This window comes from Chiloscyllium punctatum, chromosome 10 (genome assembly GCF_047496795.1).
Source record: "Chiloscyllium punctatum isolate Juve2018m chromosome 10, sChiPun1.3, whole genome shotgun sequence".
NCBI classification, from domain to species: Eukaryota; Metazoa; Chordata; class Chondrichthyes; order Orectolobiformes; family Hemiscylliidae; genus Chiloscyllium; species Chiloscyllium punctatum.
In genome coordinates this window covers 87,018,211-87,038,063 of record NC_092748.1, presented here as the reverse complement: position 1 = coordinate 87,038,063, position 19,853 = coordinate 87,018,211, and the positions used below count along the sequence as shown (strand labels likewise).

At 37.9% G+C, this 19,853-nt stretch overlaps 1 protein-coding gene across 1 annotated transcript in view; it reads left to right on the top strand.

The window, feature by feature from the left end:
* LOC140482363 (low-density lipoprotein receptor-related protein 1-like) overlaps positions 1-19,853 on the top strand; it is a 1,932,271-nt gene that overhangs the window by 1,835,462 nt on the left and 76,956 nt on the right. Inside the window, exons 76-81 of the mRNA XM_072579726.1 lie at positions 7,181-7,422; positions 9,990-10,168; positions 11,498-11,604; positions 17,693-17,809; positions 17,945-18,121; positions 18,232-18,372. Of these exons, the coding sequence (XP_072435827.1) occupies positions 7,181-7,422; positions 9,990-10,168; positions 11,498-11,604; positions 17,693-17,809; positions 17,945-18,121; positions 18,232-18,372 (963 nt within the window). The remainder of the gene's footprint in view (positions 1-7,180; positions 7,423-9,989; positions 10,169-11,497; positions 11,605-17,692; positions 17,810-17,944; positions 18,122-18,231; positions 18,373-19,853) is intronic.

Genomic DNA, 19,853 nt, shown 5'->3' with positions numbered 1-19,853 from the left:
TGGAGGGTGAGAAATATTATCCCCATGTTCAAGAAAGGGAATAGGGGTAACTCTAAGAATTACAGACCAGTCAGTCTTACATCAGTGATGGGCAAATTATTGAGAGGATTCTGTGAGACAGGAATTATAATCAAGCATAGATCGTCAGCATGACTTAGTGAGAGACAGGTCATGTCTCACAAATCTTACTGAATTCTTTGAGGATGTGACAAAACATGTTGATGATGGTAAAGCAGTGGATGTGGTATTGGATTGCAGCAAGGCAATGGATAAGGTTCCCTATGGTAGCCTTATTTAGAAAGTAAGGAGGCATGGAATACAGGGGAATTTGGTTGTCTGGATACAGAATTGGCTGCCCATAGAAGACAGAGGGTGGTAGTTGATGGAAAGTATACAGCCTGGAGCTCGGTGTTCAGTTGTGTTCTGCATAGATCTGTTCTGGGACTCTGCTCTTTTGTGATTTTTATAAATGACTTGGATGAGGAAGTGGAAGGGTGGGTTAATAAGTTTGCTGATGACACAAAGGTTGGTGGAGTTGTGGAGAGATGTTGTCGATTGCAACGGGACATTGATAGAACGCAAAGGTGGGCTGAGAAATGGCAGATGGAGTGCAACCTGGAAAAATGTGAAGTGATTCATTTCAGAAGGTCAAATTCGAATGCAGACTACAGGCTGAAGGCAGGATTCTCAGGAGTGTGAAGGAAGAGAGTAATCTTGGGGTCCATATACATAGATTCCTCAAAGTTTCCACCCAAGTTGATTGGGTTATTAAGAAGGTGTACGGTGTGTTGGCTTTCCTTAGCAGGGAGATTGAGTATAAAAACTGCGAGGTGATGGTCCTGGTTAGACCATACTTGGAATATTGTATTCATTTCTGGTTGCCTCATTATAGGAAAGATGTGAAAGCTCTAGAGAGGGCGTAGAGGAGATTTACCAGAATGTTGCCTTGATGGAGAACATGTCTTATGAAGAAAGGTTGAGGGAGCTAGGGCTTTTCTCATTGGAGTGAAGAAGGATGAGCGATGAATTGATAGAAGTATACAAGATGATGAGAGGCATAGATATAGTGGATAGCCATAGACTTTTTCCCAGGGCAGAAAAAGCTATCACAAAAGGCCATAATTTTAAGGTAACTGGAGGAAGGTTTGGGGGAGATGTCAGAGTTAAGTTCTTTCCATTGAAAATGGTGGCTGCATGGAATGCACTGTCAGCAGTGGTAGTAGAGTCAGATACATTAGAGACATTTAATCAACACCTGAATAGGCACATGGATGATAGTAAGATGAAGGGTTTGTAGATTAGTTTGATCTTAGAGTAGAATAAAAGGTCAGCACAACATTGAGGATGAAGGGCCTGTACTGTGCTGTACTGTTCTATGTTATATGTAACAAGGAGAAAGTGAAGACTTCTCTGTTATATGTTACATTTGATTCCAGCACTCAACCGCAAAATGTTAGTTTTATTTATACCACCACCTGACCTGTGAAGATTTTCATTGTTTTCTATTTTTAAAACCCATTTCAGTGTGAAATGTAAGGGAGGCAGCTGACATTTTATCATGCAAAATTCTGATGCATGCAAATATATAACATGTTTCTGGCTGCTAAAAGACTTCAGCACATCTTTGATATCTTTATATGTAAGTCCCAAAACTATTATATTTAGGGAATTTATGTTCTAATATTCCCACAGACTCCATATGCTTTTTATCTTGAATCAAGACTGTTTTCATCTGAGAAATTAAAAAAAAATAATTGTTTTATATTATGTCTTAAAATGCTGATGATTAAGTTTTTTCATAACACCAAGCAAAGCACATTGTCCATGGGTTAAAGTTACCATTGGGTCATATGTTGGCTATAAAATTCAAAAAAGGTACTTTGAACATTCAGGTGGTGATATACCTGCACTGCTTTTAAAGTGCAACTTTGGTACACTTTAGGGAAACACAGTGGAATCTAAAGTGAATAATTAATGTAGATGTTCTGGTAAATTCTTTTTCACAGATGACATTTTGCTGAATGATAATTAGAAAGAACTCTCAGTTTAGAGAGGATAAGCAGCAGCTGTCAAAGTTCATGTAGGAAGTATGGAGTAATCTCGAGAAAGGAATTTAATGAGCAATGAAAAAGATTTATCACTGATCCGTGGAACAATACTGACAGAAGGTTGACATTTGCCTGTTTTGCCTATGCCAGCCCTTTGAAAGACCATAGAAGCCCATACTTCTTCTGTTCTTTCACTCATCCATGCCTCTGCTTGAAGCCAGGTAGATCTTTGGCTCATTATCTGCTGGTGTTTCACCCTGAGCTGTTTTCTTGGCAATTTCTGTCAGTGATCGCTTGCCATTGTTTTTCATTCTCACAGTGGCAGAGCAAGGGGGTAATTCCAAAGTCTACTCAGCTAAAAAGACATCAGTGAACCAACTGGATTGTTTTTAAACCACAATCAACAATGGACACCATTACTGTAAAAGTTTTATGTTTATTAATTTCCATTAACACTGATGTTCCATGAATGAATTTTGAAAAAAAATTTAAATATTTGAACTAATCTCCCTCGAGTATTAGTCTGGGCCTGTGGATTATTAATTACTGGTTACCAATCGAGTGACATTACCGTTGCTGTACTCATTCCCTTCATGCAACCTGCGAGCCTCATTAGCCAGAGATTGAGAAGACAGGATGAGAATGGCCTGAGGCATAGGTAAAAAGAAATGATTGCTAGTAATCTGAATTGTATGCAGTAACTTCTGGAAATGCAAATAAGTTTGACAACATCTGTCGTGAGAGAAAGAGAGTTAGCAGGCAGGATCTCAAGTGCTAGTAGAAGTGGATCAGGATAAGGAGGGTCCAGAAACCTTAACTGATTGGCTCCACAACACATTCTCACCTCATTTGTTCCAGCAGAAGATGGGATACCAGCAAAGACTGGTTACCCAACAGGTTGCATAGCGTGATCAATTCAGCCCCTTCTAGGCATAATTAAAGGTATTGTTCAATGACATCTTGAATTTCCAGCCAGCATACAAGAGGCCTGACAAGTAAGGATGCCATCATGAAATGGTATTGACCTCCCAGTGGCCAGCTATTGAAGCTGAAGATTTATTTCACTGTGAAATTCAATAGAGAAGAGCTGCAAAAACAGCAGTATCTATCACTGTGGGTGAGGGACAGGTCTTCCTCCTTCATGAGCAAAAGCCGTCAAACTTTTAGCCTTTCTTCTATCTGTGGTCAGTGACAAGGAATGGATGCCCCTTCACACCACATTACATGTCTCTATTGCATAATTTTCCAATGGTAGGAGTACAAACCTTCACAGCTGTTGTCCTCCTAATGGTTCTTCTGAGCCAGACACCTGCCTGCTCTCCCTGAATGGATGGGCTTCCTGAGATGGTCCCTTAGTTGGCTGGCTCTTCAAAACCTTTGTGGTCATGCTCCTGATATTTCAGAGTTTCAATCCTGCATTTTATTTTGACAAGGGAATTGAGTCATGGGGAGGAAGTCCTGCATAATATTCAAGTTGAAGGTCTTTTATCAACAATTCTGGAAAAAGGGCATGCACCTGCAAGTTTAACTTTGTTATTTTTGTCATATATCCTGCTGACCATATATTGCCTGCATTTTCTGTTTTTATTTGCCTGGAGCAGAGTGTAAGACAAGCTGTCTCATTTCTATGACATGACAGGCCACTAGCTAAGGAAGCAAGGTGATATCGACTAACAATCATAAAGGATGACTTAAATTTTATTTAAAGCACAGAATGTAAGGAACAAAACTTGAGTACTAGGCAGCAGCTCAATAACATAGGAATAATTGAGATGAGGTTAAAGTGAAACAGTTTACATTTAAACAGCATCTTTAGTATCACAAAATGTCCCAAGGCACTGGAATTAAGAAAGATACAGGGTTATGTAAGCTTTGGAAGGACTGAGAAGGAATTATGGATAGACACTATTTATCAGCAACTGCAAAGAATGACATTGGAAATGCTACTGTGACTATGGATTTAAAAGGTTGCAAAAGGGAGAAGTTAGTGATTGCAATATGCTATAGGCTACATGAGGAAATAGGTATACTGCTGTGAAAATCATAAAAGAGATCAGTGCTTTAAGTTTGAATCACAAAGCTTTCATTCTTTCCCACAGGGACAGTTTGTGAACCAGAATTTATTGAAGTTATGAGAGCCTCATTTGAAATTGATTTGTGAAGGAGACAGCACTATTGAAATTGTTATTAACAAGGGAGTGTTAAGTCACATAGTAGATAGGAAATATCTAGGATCTATAGTGATTATAGTTATGAAGAAAACAGAACATAAAAAAAGAAGTTTAGTTACTAAATCACCTTGAGAATATAAGAGATTAAGCAGATTTTTTTGAGCAAGTAGCACATGGAAGAAATTAAGAACATCTCTAGTTGTTTTGTTGACTGAGAAACCAATTTATTCAAGAAATAAGTCAACAACAAAGGAAAAATCTTAAATGGATAACTAAAGTTATCAACAGACTAAGTGGCAGGAGAAAACATTTTAAAATGTTCAAGGCAGGACAGACGAGAGCTCTAAAAAATGTACTGGCGAAAGGCAAGGTTAATCATACACACAATCAGCACAAACAGAAAGTTCTGAGACTGCCCTGAAATTAAAGTTCAGATTCATATTTCAGATGAGTTGTCTGGGAGTAATGAGAGAAACAGAAATTTGCGCTGTGGCAGCAGTCATTAGGTAAGTTGGGAGGGATGCAGTTGGAATGGGCAACAGAAGCTTATTCCTCACATTCTGGAGGATGAAGGAACTTTTCCCAATCCTCTTTTATTCACAGAAACTGTAATTTACCTTTGTTTCCAACTGGGAGGCAGCTGAAGAATCTTTGACAAACCAGGCTCAATGACTGTTCACCTCAGCCCTTAAGCTTACTAATTCTCAAAGAGATTCTTTAACACATAATAACCATTTGGCAATGTAACCAATGTCTGTGCAGGCTGGGCACTGTGTATAGGACCACTAAATCAGTTTGCTTTGTGCCTATTTTATGAGTGAGAAATGGGTACATTAGGTTTTCAATTTCTATCTCACACATGAAAAACATGTACATGTGAGAGGTAACTCTAGCAGAATAGTAAATGTGTTAAAAGCAGGAAAAAGGAGACCGAGAGATAATAACGTTTTCACTGATCACCGAAGAGTGAACAATGCAAAGTTGCCGATATCTTAAATCACTATTTTCTCAACAGGGTTTGTGAATAAATTAGGCAAAACACTCCAAAATATCAACTTAGCGTTTAACAATAAGTGTGTACCAAAATTTATTTGAGATTGCAAAGAAGAGTATAAGAAATGTAGAAAATGGAGGTAGATAATACAGAACTTTAGGTTTTCTCACATTTCATTTTGTGATGATGAATTGTCTCAGTGGAAAAGGTTTCACCAGATCAGACTTCTTCAGAGTTCATGAGGTTGGAGTCACATATTGGGGATTAAAAAGGAATAAATGTGACTTTTATATTTTAAAGTGTAAGTCAGAAATAAATAGCATATTACTGATATGAAAACCTTAGCTCAATCGCAAGGAAATCGTTAAAACCTGTTCTCAGGGACTCTAATGATGAGTGCCAGAATTTTACTAAATAGCTAGAGTTGATTTAAGAGTGACGGATTGTGTCAAATAAATACCTTAACTTCCTATGGACAGCTAAGGTGATCTGTTGTTGTGGTTATACTCTTGAAAGAGGTTGGGTAAATTATATTGCTTGAGGAAGATTTCTGGAACCTACGATCTTTTTAGAACTTCTGTTTATGCAACTTTCCGTGAAGTATTTATGTTATTAAACTTAGCATGAGAGTTACACAGCAGTACACCTCTTCAAGTCTTTCGATCATATAATTTCTGGTATCACTTCTGATAGGGTAAACTACTTGCACATTTAAATATTAACCCTTTCTATCTCCCCCAAGTCACTGTCTTCATATATTTTCCTTCTCCTACTGTTTTATATTGTTATATGCATAGACTTCAAAAAGGCCCAGAAAGGTCTTTTTTTTAATTAAGGATCAAGCTAATAGAAAAAAAATTACAAGTATTTGATTGAGTAAGATCTAACAGTTAAACTCAGTGAGTGGCATTGCGTGCTGGTGTAAAGGTGTTGGGTTTCAAGTCATTTGATCATTTTTTTAAAAAAACAATTGGGAGGAAGGAATAATGTCCAAAATGCTAAAGAGGCAGATAATTTGAAACTAGAAGCACTGACAAAAGATTATTGTTGATATTTCAAAATCCAGAGATGCCTAGAGAAGCTAAGTCTGGAGTAGAAAAAAATTCAAATCAATTGAGTATAGACTGTGAAGATATAAAATTATGCATTGCGAAATTGAGCATTATATTATTACAATTAATAGTCACACTTCCATCATATCAACAAAAGAGATCTAGGGATTTGAGTGGGCAGGTTACTATCATTGTTGTCTTTGTAGGCACTTATAAAAGCAAATTAAAAATTTGGGCTTAATAGCTTGGATATGACGTAAACCAAGAAAACCATATTCTAAACATATATCTGGTAATAGAATCAAAACAGGGTGCAGGTTTTTTCCTTCGTGCTTATAAATGTTTATTAAGTTATGGGATAGTGCAAAATCAGGTTACTTCATTAATTTCAGAACCAAGTGACAGAGTTATGAAGGATGATATATACCCCAGAAACTTCTCAATTTCAAAGAGAAGGTTAAGTACTGATTTGATTAAAACCATTATGATTACCATAATGGTTTGGAGGACAAATGTTCAGTAAGTTCTTCTGCTATCTATGAAATTCAAGAATCAGAGGTTATGATTTCAAATTAAGGATGCAAACAAGAAAGGAAAAGAAAAAGCTATTACTTTTCATGGATACAGTAATAAACATGTGAAATGTGTGCATTGTCCAGGAAAAGAGATAAAGTAATTACATTATGATAGGGTTCAATAAGCAAGTTTCCTTCGGTAAATAGGATTCAGATTTATTAGATTTATAATAATTATAGACGTTAAGATGATCCTATGGGAAGTTGGATAATAGATTTGATGGACCAATGGTTCACACTTGCCTGAAAATTGATCTCTGTTCATAATCCTTAAAATGAGTGAAGACATTAAATGTGTGGCTGCAAGATGTAACCTTTTCTCCTTGTAATCTTCATACAGGTTCAGAACACCAAGTGCTCTACATTGCAACCAGAAATGAAATCCGTCGTATATATCCATTTGACCCGAACTCGGCCTATGAACAAGTGTTTCAAGGAGATGAGACTGTCAAAATTAGTATGATGGATGTGTATGTTAAAGGCAGAAAGATCTTCTGGACCAACGAGTACACCGGCAAAATATCCTATTTAGACATCTCAGACAGACGGGAGAGACAGACAAGTGATGCTACAGATCTGAATGTAATTTAAGAAAGCAAAAATCAATTAAATTATTAAGAAAGAACTTTTAATAGCAAGTGCATTTATAATACCATTTACACATGATTTCTGTACTCAGTTTTTGTTGCCAATCCCTCTTTTACTTATGTCAATCATTTAGTTTACATTTCTCTTTGTCTCAGTTCTGGCTTTTCTTCTCTTTTTCTCATTATTAATTGTCTTTTGAAGCTGGGCAGTGATGTGATGCAATCCTGCAACAACTCAAGGAAGAGCACTGAACGAATTTTGTGCCACCTCTTCTTAATGCAGGCATTAATTACTAATATGTTCTTCCATACTAAAAGTAACATCAGGGGGTTTAATGCACATTATCCATATTGTAGCTTGACAGTTGGTTTGCTCAACAGAAGAGTGCAGATGTGTGTTCATTGAACATTTTTAGTCTGTGGCTAAAATTTAGGAGTTTTCCGAGGATCATACTTTTGGTTAAAAAGCATTGTTTATTATCATCAAATTATTTCTAAAATTAATTAGCACAATATTGATTATGTAGTGTCTAATTTGCACTAATATCATTGTTGCCCAGTAAGTGAGATGGGTGTGTCCTGAATTCACTTATTATTCTTGATCGTTGAACGGTTGAACGTACTTTGAAAAGCTTTACTTAACATGTAACCGTTTACTCATGTGGAGCAATCAGTGTCACCCCACTCCCCCCCCACACACACACACACAAATCCTTTACCATGAGACATATATTGCTTAGCTAAGAGATCCCTGCTATTGTAACAACGTCATTATTTGGCACAGTATAATTTTTGTTTCTTGACCAGAGAGAAGCACCTTGCTTGTCACTTCAATTTTTCTTGTCATCTTGCACATGCCCCTGCAAGAAAACATCTAATTCTGGATGACAATGAGAAAGCATACATCTATGGATGTCCCAACAGTCAGAGAGATAAACATAGAAATTGTTCAGGCAGTCATGGTTTATCAGATGTGTTATAAATCATGAAAATAACCTCCTATATTTACCCAGTGTTAAGCAATACAATTTACAGCAATGGCTGATGTGTAACAGGTTCCTATAAATCCTTCATACAAGTGATGAATATAGCATTTTTCATGCTTTAATTTATGACAGTAAAGAGTTTGGAAATATATGTTCTTGATGGAATATTGTGTTAATATAATGGAAATGAGCCAAGCTCAATTTATTCGCTGATCTTTAACTTGTGCAAGATCTGAGGAACCTTTATATACAGCTTGTCAATTTACTGGTGAGTTAACTATGTACATTTCACAGATGTCTCCTCCAAAGTTAACTTCTCAAATATCATAAAATGTGAATTATTAATGCAGAAATGCAATACCAAATTCTGCCAAAGATTCGACATATTGAGTAACCATGGTTGAATACTGTACATTATTTTCTCCAATGATGCAATATTCTTCATATTTTGCAGCCAAACAGAAAAATTAAAATGACTCTCGTCCATTTTAAACTTGCGACTGCATGTCATATCAAACATCTACTGGATATCTGATTGGCAATGTAAATGTGAATGACGAGTATCCAATGTTTAATCTTCCACAAATAGAGTGGATATTGGATCAGTTGTTAATTTTAAATCTGAGGTAGATGCACTTTTATTCAGCAAAGACATTAATGGATATGACCCAAACACAGGTATGGGTATGGGGAGTTAGGCCCCATTTCATCCATGAATTCACTGAATGGTGGAACAGGCTTGTAGGGCTGAATGGTCTACTCCTATTCATATGTTTCTATGACTTTACATAATAAGTTGACCCTCATTTCATTTTAATCCCATCTGAGAAACTTTTGTGTAGGAACCAGTTTTGGCGAGGTTGTAATGCAGTAAATGTTTCACAATTTAACCACCCCAGCCTTCTCTGTAACTATTAAGTGGAACATCTGTCAACAGGAAATAGGAAAGTATAATGGTAATAGAGCCACTCTTGCTGAGAACCTGTAGGATAACCAGAATAGCTTGATTTGCCTTATTCATGTGGATTCATTGATTTTGTTTAAAAATTGAGAGTTTCCAGAAGGGTCTGAATAGATAACATCAAAACAGCTTAGCTCAGCGATATTGTTCTAAACTTTGAGTCAGGAAGGCCTAAGCTAATGTACATTCCAGAAACTTTAGCACATCAGCAGATATTTATGTGCAATATTCACAGATTAAACTTTAAATCGAGGAGCAATGAATTATGATACTGTTCAAAGAAAAGTCACCCAGTCTCCATGACAACATTTTTTGTTCAGTTTTGGGTTTCGCTGCTCTTTGTGGAACATTGCTGGTTGTAAATTGGCTAACAGTGCTTTGTGAATGATGATTTATACATGCAACTTAATTCAGTGAGGTTCTGAATGGTGATTGATGCATGCAACTTAATTCCAATATGTATTGCTTAACACTTGAGCTGCAGACCAAAAAAATCATCAGACTTAATAAAAAGAGCACTGTATCTGAGGTATTCTTAGAAAATTCTCTTCTAGAAAAATGTACAACTCCAACCTCCTAAAGGCAAATGTAATGTCATTTTCATTTCTATTTTAGATCCCTGGCTTCCAAGCACCACAGGGCATCGCAGTTGACTGGGTAGCTGAGAACATCTATTGGACTGATTCTTTCCGAAATGTCATCTATGTGGCTAAGATTAATGGACAAAAGTATAAAAGAATTGTATCTGGGATGATGGACAAACCCTGTGCAATTGCTCTTGACCCCAACAGAGGGTACAGTGCTATATCTTCTGTCTTATTAAGGGCTGTTTTATCTCTACTCAGAAAACTAATATGCACACTTCCCAGAGAATAGCTAACATTAGTTGACTGCCAATACAGCAAATTGTACTAGCTTTAACCATTCTGAAATACTACGCAATTTATAATGTCAAATGTCAGAAGTCTGAAATAAACCAGAAAATGGTGGAAATATGTAAAAGGTCAGGCAGCATCTGAAACAGAAGAGAAAATCAAAATTTGTTGCATCTTGAGAGTAAAAAGTTAAATTGCCGATTTGTTTCAATAGCAGATGCATTTTTTCGCCATTTTCCAATTTCTTTCTTTCAAAAATATCCTCACTCTCAGACAAGTTTTGGCACTGAATTCTGTTTACATTGATGGTTATCATTTCTATTCTTCATTTGAATGCAATTAGCTGTGAGAAAGAATAACTGGTTTGCCAAATAAAAGTTTATTTTAAGGTAGTGATTTTTAAGAAGATTTGTAGCTCAGGTTGATGATAAGTATGTAAATTAGCTCACTGAGCTTGAAGGTTTTCAGACGTTTCATCACCATACTAGGTAACATCACCAGTGATAGTCTCTGGTGAAGAACTGGTGGTATATTTTAAGTATTAAAAATTAGAAAGGCTTCTTTCATTCCAGACAACATTAATTAGATCCTTCATTAATTCTGTCATCCATGATATCTTAGGCTGAGAACAAAGTGTATGAAGTTATTCTGAAACGAGACTTAAAACAGTATGCTTTCTTTTCCATTTGTTTTGCTTTGCACATAATGTCAGTCAAATTTTCAAATTATGTAATTTAAATTGCCTGCAATTTCTAAAATGGATGCCTACAGACAGAGCTGATTGCTGTTTACAAGCAAATCTCACAGAGTACGTAGGCTCCAACTAGCCAGTTACATTGAATATGTGGAGTGAATTAGCCAAAAGACAGTATTTCAGGGTGACTCCCAGACCAAGGAAGAGGCTGCACAGTTTCTTGGTCATTGTACTGAGTGTCAAGATTCAGAGAAGAAGGGATGACCTGTACAGCAACGGGAATTGTTCCTCTCACTTATAACAGCTGGTGATGCTTTACCTAATTGATTATTTGAAATAGCAGCCTTTGTGTGTTTAACTAATTAGATTGGATAGCTGGAGACTTTCTTGTTTGATTAGCTGTTCTCAAAATTATGTAAATAACATTCCTCCATGTTGCCAACTAAGTTCAATTTAGAATTTCATTTGTGAAAGGCAACAGAGTTACAATGGCTATGCTGTTCTATCTGTTTTAAATGCATTGTTTTTGACATATTTATTTGTAATGGTTTCAGAATGATGTACTGGACAGACTATGGTAAACAGCCCAAAATAGAACAATCTGCCATGGATGGAACTTTGCGAAGAATTCTCATACATAAGGACCTACAATGGCCTACAGGTAGTATAAATATCTGGAATGTCAGAATGAACAAATTTCTGCTTTATTTTTAAACATGATGTCAGAAATTTTGACTTGGGTACATACAAAAAATGCTGAAGGACTCTGCCAACCTGATGCAATCATCAAAAGGTTTGATAAATCTTTGTGACAGGGCCTTGAATAAATCAGCTTCTGGTTTGAATTGCAATGCTGAATAGGAGCATGAGAAAATATGGTACCAAGGGAAAGGCTGTAGAGGTGTTATCAACCAGAATCCACTCACCAACCAATCAGCATTCTCCTCTCGTTTAGCATTAATGCTTTTCTCCTTTACCTTGGCACTTCTTGTGAATTGTCCTGATGAGTACAAGACAAAACAAAAGGTCAACAAAATGTGTTATTTTTCAGCAATGCTCTAGTTCTGTAGAATTATATAGGAAACAACTCCTCAATTCAACTCTGAGTTGTGGCAAGGAAATTGATCAGTCTTCGTTTTTTAAATTAATTATCAAAACCTTTACTCGTTTATCCTCACTAGTCCCAATTGTTTTTGGAGTAAGAATTATAATCGATAATCTCATTTTGTGATACTCAAGTAAAGAAAACAAATGATAGAAAGAGAGATGGAACCTCATTTCATTGCATTAGAGGATTGTGCCCTTCAGCTATTCCCCATGCAGCCATTTTTGTAGATGCTGGCACAAATATCTTGGAATATCTGATGGAGTTATCTTTTCAGAGTCTACTTTCGCAAAGAGACAGAGGTAATGTGTTTTTTGATCTGCAAATAACCTCTTTCACAAGGACAGCACAGCCAGTAATTGTCAGGTTTACCATAGCACTGTTTTTTTTTAACTACCTCAAGCTCAGTCCAAGATTTCACAAGGGATATCTCTGAAATCAGATAATACATGGATACTTTGTTCACTAGGGAAAACAAGCAATATTTCTTCTGCAGATGTTTAGCAGCAGAATGAAAAGATCCTTCACATTACAGGATTCTGCAAAGTCAAGAACAAAATGTGCAACACTACCCAAATAGACTGGTTAAGGCTTTCACAACCCATATAAGGTTTCACTTTAATTATGACCACATGCTGATAATGGACCATCATGGTTAATTCCCATTTGGTCATGTAATTTTAACCTTAAGGCAATCTTCCGTACTTGAGGTATTGGAAGAGAAGGCAAACAACTCTGATCGGTTTTAGAAAAAAAAGCTTTTCTCTTCTTCAATCTAATTCATTCATCGAGGATATGAATCACTGGTAAATTTATCGTCTATTCCTAGTTTTGCATAATGCAATGATTATGAAAGAGGTAATGTTGAAACTGCATTAAAATCTGATGATGCCAGTCTTTGGGTGAAGCAGAAGCCATTGAGTTTCTGTATCAATTTTGAAGAAGACAATTGCATCAATTCTGAAGAACTCCCACAATGATGTCCTTGGACTGAGATCATGGATCTGCAACAGCCCAACTGTCATCCGTTGTACCAGGCATGATTCCAACCAGAAGAACATTTCTCCCTCATTCCCCTTCATTCCATTTTCACTGGGACTTCTTGATGCCAAACTCTCATCAATGTTGCCAAAGGGTAGTCACTCTTCCCTCACCTCTTGAGTTAGGAATAGGAAAGATGAGGTCACCCTGTTAGGAGTTTTCTACAGGCCTCCTAACAGTCCTAGAGATGTAGAAGAAAGGATTGCGAGGATGATTCAGGAGAAGAGTGAAAGTAATAGGGTGGTTGTTATGGGGGACTTTAACTTTCCTGATATTGACTGGGAAAGCTATAGCTCGAGTTCGTTAGATGGGTCGGTGTTTGTCCAATGTGTGCAGGAGGGTTTCTTGACACAATATGTAGACAGGCCAACAAGAGGTGAGGCCATACTGGATTTGGTTCTGGGTAACGAACCCGGCCAGGTGTTAGAATTGGAGGTAGGTGAGCACTTTGGGGACAGTGACCACAATTCGGTGACTTTTACTCTAGTGATGGAGAGGGATAAGTGTGCATTGCAGGGCAAGAGTTATAGCTGGGGGCAGGGAAATTATGATGCGGTGAGGCACGACATAGGATGCGTACCTTGGAAAAGTAGGCTTCAAGGCAAGGGCGCAATTGATATGTGGAGCTTGTTCAAGGAGCAACTATTGAGTGTCCTTGATAAGTATGTACCTATCAGGCAGGGAGGAAAGGGTCATGTGAGGGAGCCGTGGTTTAATAAGGAATTGGAATCCCTTGTTAAAGGGAAGAGGGCGGCCTTTGTAAAGATGAGGCATGAAGGTTCAATTGGGGCGATTGAGAGTTATAAGGTAGCCAGGAAGGATCTGAAGAGAGAGCTAAGAGCAGCAAGGACGGGACATGAAAAGTCCTTAGTTGGTAGGATTAGGGAAAACCCAAAGGCTTTCTATAGGTATGTCAGGAATAAAAGAATGACTAGGGTAGGAATAGGTCCAGTCAAGGATAGTAGTGGGAAGTTGCGTGTGGAGGCTGAAGAGATTGGGGAGACACTGAATGAATACTTTTCGTCAGTATTCACTCAGGAACAGGACAATTGTTGCTGATGTGAATACTGAGTCACAATTAATTAGAATGGACGGCTTTGAGGTATGAAGGGAAGACGTGTTAGAAATTCTGGAAAGGGTGAAAATAGATAAGTCCCCTGGACCTGATGGCATTTATCCTAGGATTCTCTGGGAAGCAAGGGAGGAGATTGCAGAGCCATTGGCCTTGATTTTTATGTCCTCGTTGTCTACAGGAATAGTGCCAGAAGACTGGAGGATAGCAAATGTGGTTCCCTTGTTCAAGAAGGGGAGTAGGGATAACCCTAGTAACTATAGGCCGGTGAGCCTCACTTCTGTTGTGGGCAAAGTCTTAGAGAGAATTGTAAGGGATAGGATTTATGAACATCTGGATAGGAATAATGTGATCAAGGATAGTCAGCATGGTTTTGTGAAGGGCAGATTGTGCCTCACAAACCTTATTGAATTCTTTGAGAAGGTGACTAAAGAGGTGGATGAGAGTAAAGTGGTAGATGTGGTGTATCTGGATTTTAGTAAGGCATTTGATAAGGTTCCCCATGGTAGGCTACTGCAAAAATATGGAGGTATGGCATTGAGAGTGAGTTGGAGGTTTGGATTGGAATTGGCTGGCTGGAAGAAGACAGAGGGTAGTAGTTGATGATAAAGATTCATCTTGGAGTGCAGTTACTAACGGTGTTCCACAAGGATCTGTTTTGGGACCATTGCTGTTTGTCATTTTCATAAATGACCTGGAGGAGGGGCTAGAAGGTTGGGTGAGCAAGTTTGTGGATGATACGAATGTTGGTGGAGTTGTTGACAGTGTGGAAGGATGTGGCAGGTTACAGCGGGATATAGATAAGCTGCAGAGCTGGGCAGAAAGGTGGCATATGGAGTTCAATGTGGGTAAGTGTGAGGTGATTCACTTTGGTATGAGTAACAAAAAGATGGGGTACTGGGCAAATGGTCGGATACTTGGTAGTGTGGATGAGCAGAGGGATCTTGGTGTCCATGTACACAGATCTCTGAAAGTTGCCACCTAGGCAAATAGTGCGGTGAAGAAGGCATATGGCGTACTGGCTTTTTTTGGTAGAGGAATTGAGTTCCGGAGTCCTGAGGTCATGTTGCAGTTGCATAAGACTCTGGTGCGGCCGCATCTGGAGTATTGTGTGCAGTTTTGGTCGCCATACTATAGGAAGGATGTGGAGGCACTGGAACGGGTGCAGAGGAGGTTTACCAGGATGTTGCCTGGTATGGTAGGAAGATCGTATGAGGAAAGGCTGAGGCACTTGGGGTTGTTTTCATTGGAGAAAAGAAGATTTAGGGGTGACTTGATAGAGGTGTACAAGATGATTAGGGGTTTAGATAGGGTTGACCATGAGAACCTTTTTCCATGTATAGAGTCAGCTATTATGAGGGGGCATAGCATTAAATTAAGGGGTGGTAGGTATAGGACAGATGTTAGGGGTAGGTTCTTTACTCAGCGAGTCGTGAGTTCATGAAATGCCCTGCCAGTATCAGTGGTGGACTCTCCCTCTTTATGGTCATTCAAGCGGGCATTGGATAGGCATATGGAAGATAGTGGGCTAGTGTAGGTTAGGTGGGCTTGGATTGGCGCAACATCAAGGGCCAAAGGGCCTGTACTGCGCTGTATTGTTCTATGTTCTATGTTCTCTGTTCAGCAATTTTATTTGTTTTTGGACCTGGACTGTAATTATATCAGGAGCTGAATGACTCCTAGTGCTGAAGCCCACACTGAGCATCAGTGAGCAGGTTATTGCTGAGCAAGTGTCATTTAATAGTGTGTTCTATGATCCCGCACATCAGCTTGCTAATAAATGAGAGTAGAATTATACGTGGTAATTAGCTGAGTTAGGTTTTCCTGCTTTTTTTATTTATAAGATGTATGTGGGGTACATTCCTCATTATTGGGCAGATACCAGTGGTTTAGCTGTATTGAACTAATTTGGCTAGAGACATCCCTAGTTCTAAAACATAAGTCTTTGTTGCCAAAACATTATCAGGACTCATAGTCATTGCAGTATCCTATGTCTGTGACCATCTTTTGATGTCACTTGGAATAATTCAAATTAGCTGGTTGGCATCTACGATGCTAGTGATTTTGGGAAGATGTCGAGATGAATCATCCATTCGACTGAAGAATCTTGCAAATGCTTTGGCCTTGGTTTTTTGCACTGATGTTCTGGGCCCCCCATTAATAATATGGATACTTATGGAGCCTTCTCCTTCTTCAGTTGTTTAATTCATAACTGAGTTGGTAGGACTGTGAACCTGAGAACTTACCATTGATTGTGGGGTTATATAGTTTGCCTTCTGTATGCTACTTTCACTGTTTGACATGCAATTAGACACATGTGTAGGTTTGCCAGGTCTTTTTTTCGCATGCCAGGGTACCGGTCCCAGCATGCCCTCCTTTACTTTCCATTGAACTCAAGTTGACAGGAGAATGGGATCTATGCCATGCCATGGAGTTACCAATTGTTGTTCAATACAATTCTACTTTTGCTGATAGCCCATACAGCTTCATGGGTGCTCAGTTTCAACTTACCAGGTCTATTTGAGAGCTATCTCATTCAGCAGAGTGATACTGAGAGTGGAAAAATACATTGTGTGTTAACATGTGAACTGATGCACTCATTGTGTGAATCGCAGGAACGTGTATTTCACATAAATGATTCAAAAGAAAACTTTGCACCCCCTCACCAGGTGGGGATAATAGCTTAGTATTCTCATTCATAAGCTGCTGTTTGGCATGATTAGTCTAATAAGAAATTCTGCTTTTTTCAAGCTAGGCCTTTATTTTGGCTATTTCAAATAATGAGGACAATTATGGAATACAGTCAGTTTATTTTGCAAACAATATTTGCTGTATTCATTACTGTATGATCATCTTAATCACACAACATCATTCTTCATGTGCACATTTCCTCTGTTCCTCCACTAACTGGTTGACATCACTGCAATAATGCCTTAACAGCTCCCTTTGATGTGTCGCCACCCAGAACACCATTTGATGTTGTCTTCCCAACCAAGCTATAGGTGATTGGCATGAGTCCTATCTCAGGATATTCCCAACACCCGGTGGTGTGCCCAATGCAATCCATAATTCACACACCCCAGTTAAATGAAAGCAAATCAAAATTCCTCAAACTTTATTGTTTATAGCGCATTGCATCAACATTTTCCCTGGCAGTGCCAAGAAAATAAGTCAAGCTTTGATAAATTTTTCGGTCCTTCAGTTTCACTCAAGTATCTGAAAAAACAATGATTAAATACACATTTTCTGGATAATATGTTTTGCCCCTTTAAAGCATAGAGATTTTAAAAATCGGTATGTCTTTTTTTCAGTCATACATCTGCTGGTAGATCTTCAGAATAAAGTGGATTAACTTTTTTTTGGTTTCCGCATACATCTTGCACAGAAAATAAATGCACATAAATTTGTAAACAAATCTTGGAGAGTAATTAATAAGAAAATTATGGAAAATATATTTACAAAAAGAAAAAAAAAGTGAGCACTATAATTATACTACTCACTTGTAAATGTTGCATTCTTTTTCCTGCTTAGGACTGGCCCTTGATCATTTCAATCAACGTTTATACTGGGCAGATGCCAAGCTTTCAATTGTCGGCAGTGTCCGCTTTGATGGTAGTAATTCGGTTGTTGTTGCCAGCATTAAACAAGGTAGCACACATTTCACTTCCTTCGTTCTTTAATTTTTGTGAATTTAACAGAGAAAAGTTAAAAAAAAAGTTAATTTAATTATGTCCATTTTTCATGTGAGTAAAGTTTTAAGAATATTTACTTTTTTCTTTGGAGGTATCCTAAATCCATTCAGTATTGATGTCTTTGAAGATTATATTTATGGAGTAACACACACCAACAGTCGTATTTTTAAAGTTCACAAATTTGGACACACTCACCTTGAATACTTGGTGTCAGGCCTCAATGATGCGTCAGCTACAGTGGTGTTCCATCAGTATAAACAGCAAGATTGTAAGTAACAGCTTGATGAAACGAAATTCAGTGTGAATCGAGTGTCCTGTATCAGGATATTTTGAATCATGAAGGCTGTCAGTAACATGCATTTTCTTTTTGTTCCACAGTGCCAAATCCTTGCAATAAAAGGAACTGTGATTGGCTTTGTTTGCTGAATCCTACTGGTGTAACATGTTTATGTCCAGATGGAAAGAATATGATTAATGGAACATGTGTTGATGTGGACTCTCCGACAGCACTGCCTTATGGTGAGTCATTCTGTATTTCCCAATATTGCTCATTCTCGATAAAAAAAAACTCTCAAAATACCTTTTGACTATTCGCAAACACTTCTCTTTATAAAACTAAAGGATTTAAGAATGGCATGAAATATTGTGAATATTGCAGGCCTTTTGACGAACTTTTAGAATAACTTCTTCCTCCCATCACTCTAAGTAAGACGTATAAGTGTGTACGTCAGAATATATTTCACTTTCTCACCTACTAGTGTCAACATCATGCTCTCATAATCAATTCCAGCACTGACAGATGGATATGAAAACTACACCCTGAAAATATATATAACAGGGGCATTATTATTCAAGAAATATTTTTTGGTCAATTTTACTTATTTTGAAACCATAAATTGCAATGTTACATTTCTTGTTGTCTATTTTGGTTTTTTCAACTTGTTATTTTTATCATGATTTGGAGATGCCGGTGTAAGACTGGGGTGTACAAAGTTAAAAATCACACAACACCAGGTTATAGTCCAACAGGTTTAATTGGAAGCGCACTAGCTTTCGGACCGACACTCCTTCATCAGGTGGACTACCACCTGATGAAGGAGCGTCACTCCGAAAGCTAGTGTGCTTCCAATTAAACCTGTTGGACTACAACCTGGTGTTGTGTGATTTTTAACGTTTTTTTATTGGCATGCTAGATGGCATTACCAGTTTGATACTAATTAATATCAAGCTGTTTAATAAAAGTTGATCTGATAAGACCTAAATAGATTTCATATACAAGTTGGATGTATCACTGGTTAGGACAGCATGTGTTGCACATCCCTAAGTGTTATTGAGAAGGCAGTGAGAAGCACCTTGCTTAAACCATTGCAGCTATGCAATGTAGGTATACCCATGGTGCTTTTCGGAAGAGTTCCAGAGTTTAGCCCAGTAACAATGAAGGAAGGTAATATAGTTCCAAGTCAGTATGGTTTGGAGCTTGGAGGGGAATTTGCAGGTTGTTATTTCCCCATGTGCTTGCTGCCCTTGTTCTTCTCGGGGTGGATGGGCTTGGAGTGAGTTGCTTATGGGGTCTTGCTAAATCATTATAGTGTATCTTGTAGGTGGTACATACTGTTAAATTGTGCTTCGGTGGCAGAAAGAGTAAACATTGAAGATGTTAGATGGGGTCCCAATCAAGCATATTACTTTGACCAAGATGATGTAACGTTTCATGAGTGTTGTTGGAGCTGCACACATCGAGGTAAATGAAAAGTATTTCATCACACTCTTGAATTGTGCCTTGTAGATGGTGGACAGGCTTTCATTGGACAAGAAGTAAGTAATTTATTACTGAACTCCCAGCCTCTGACCTGTTATTATAGCCACAATATGTGTATGGCTGATCCATTGTAGTTACTGGTTAATGGGAACACCAGGATGTTGATCGTGAGGATTCACCAGCAACAATAATACAAATGAATATCAAAGGAAATCAGTTGGATTTTCTCTTGTTGAAGATG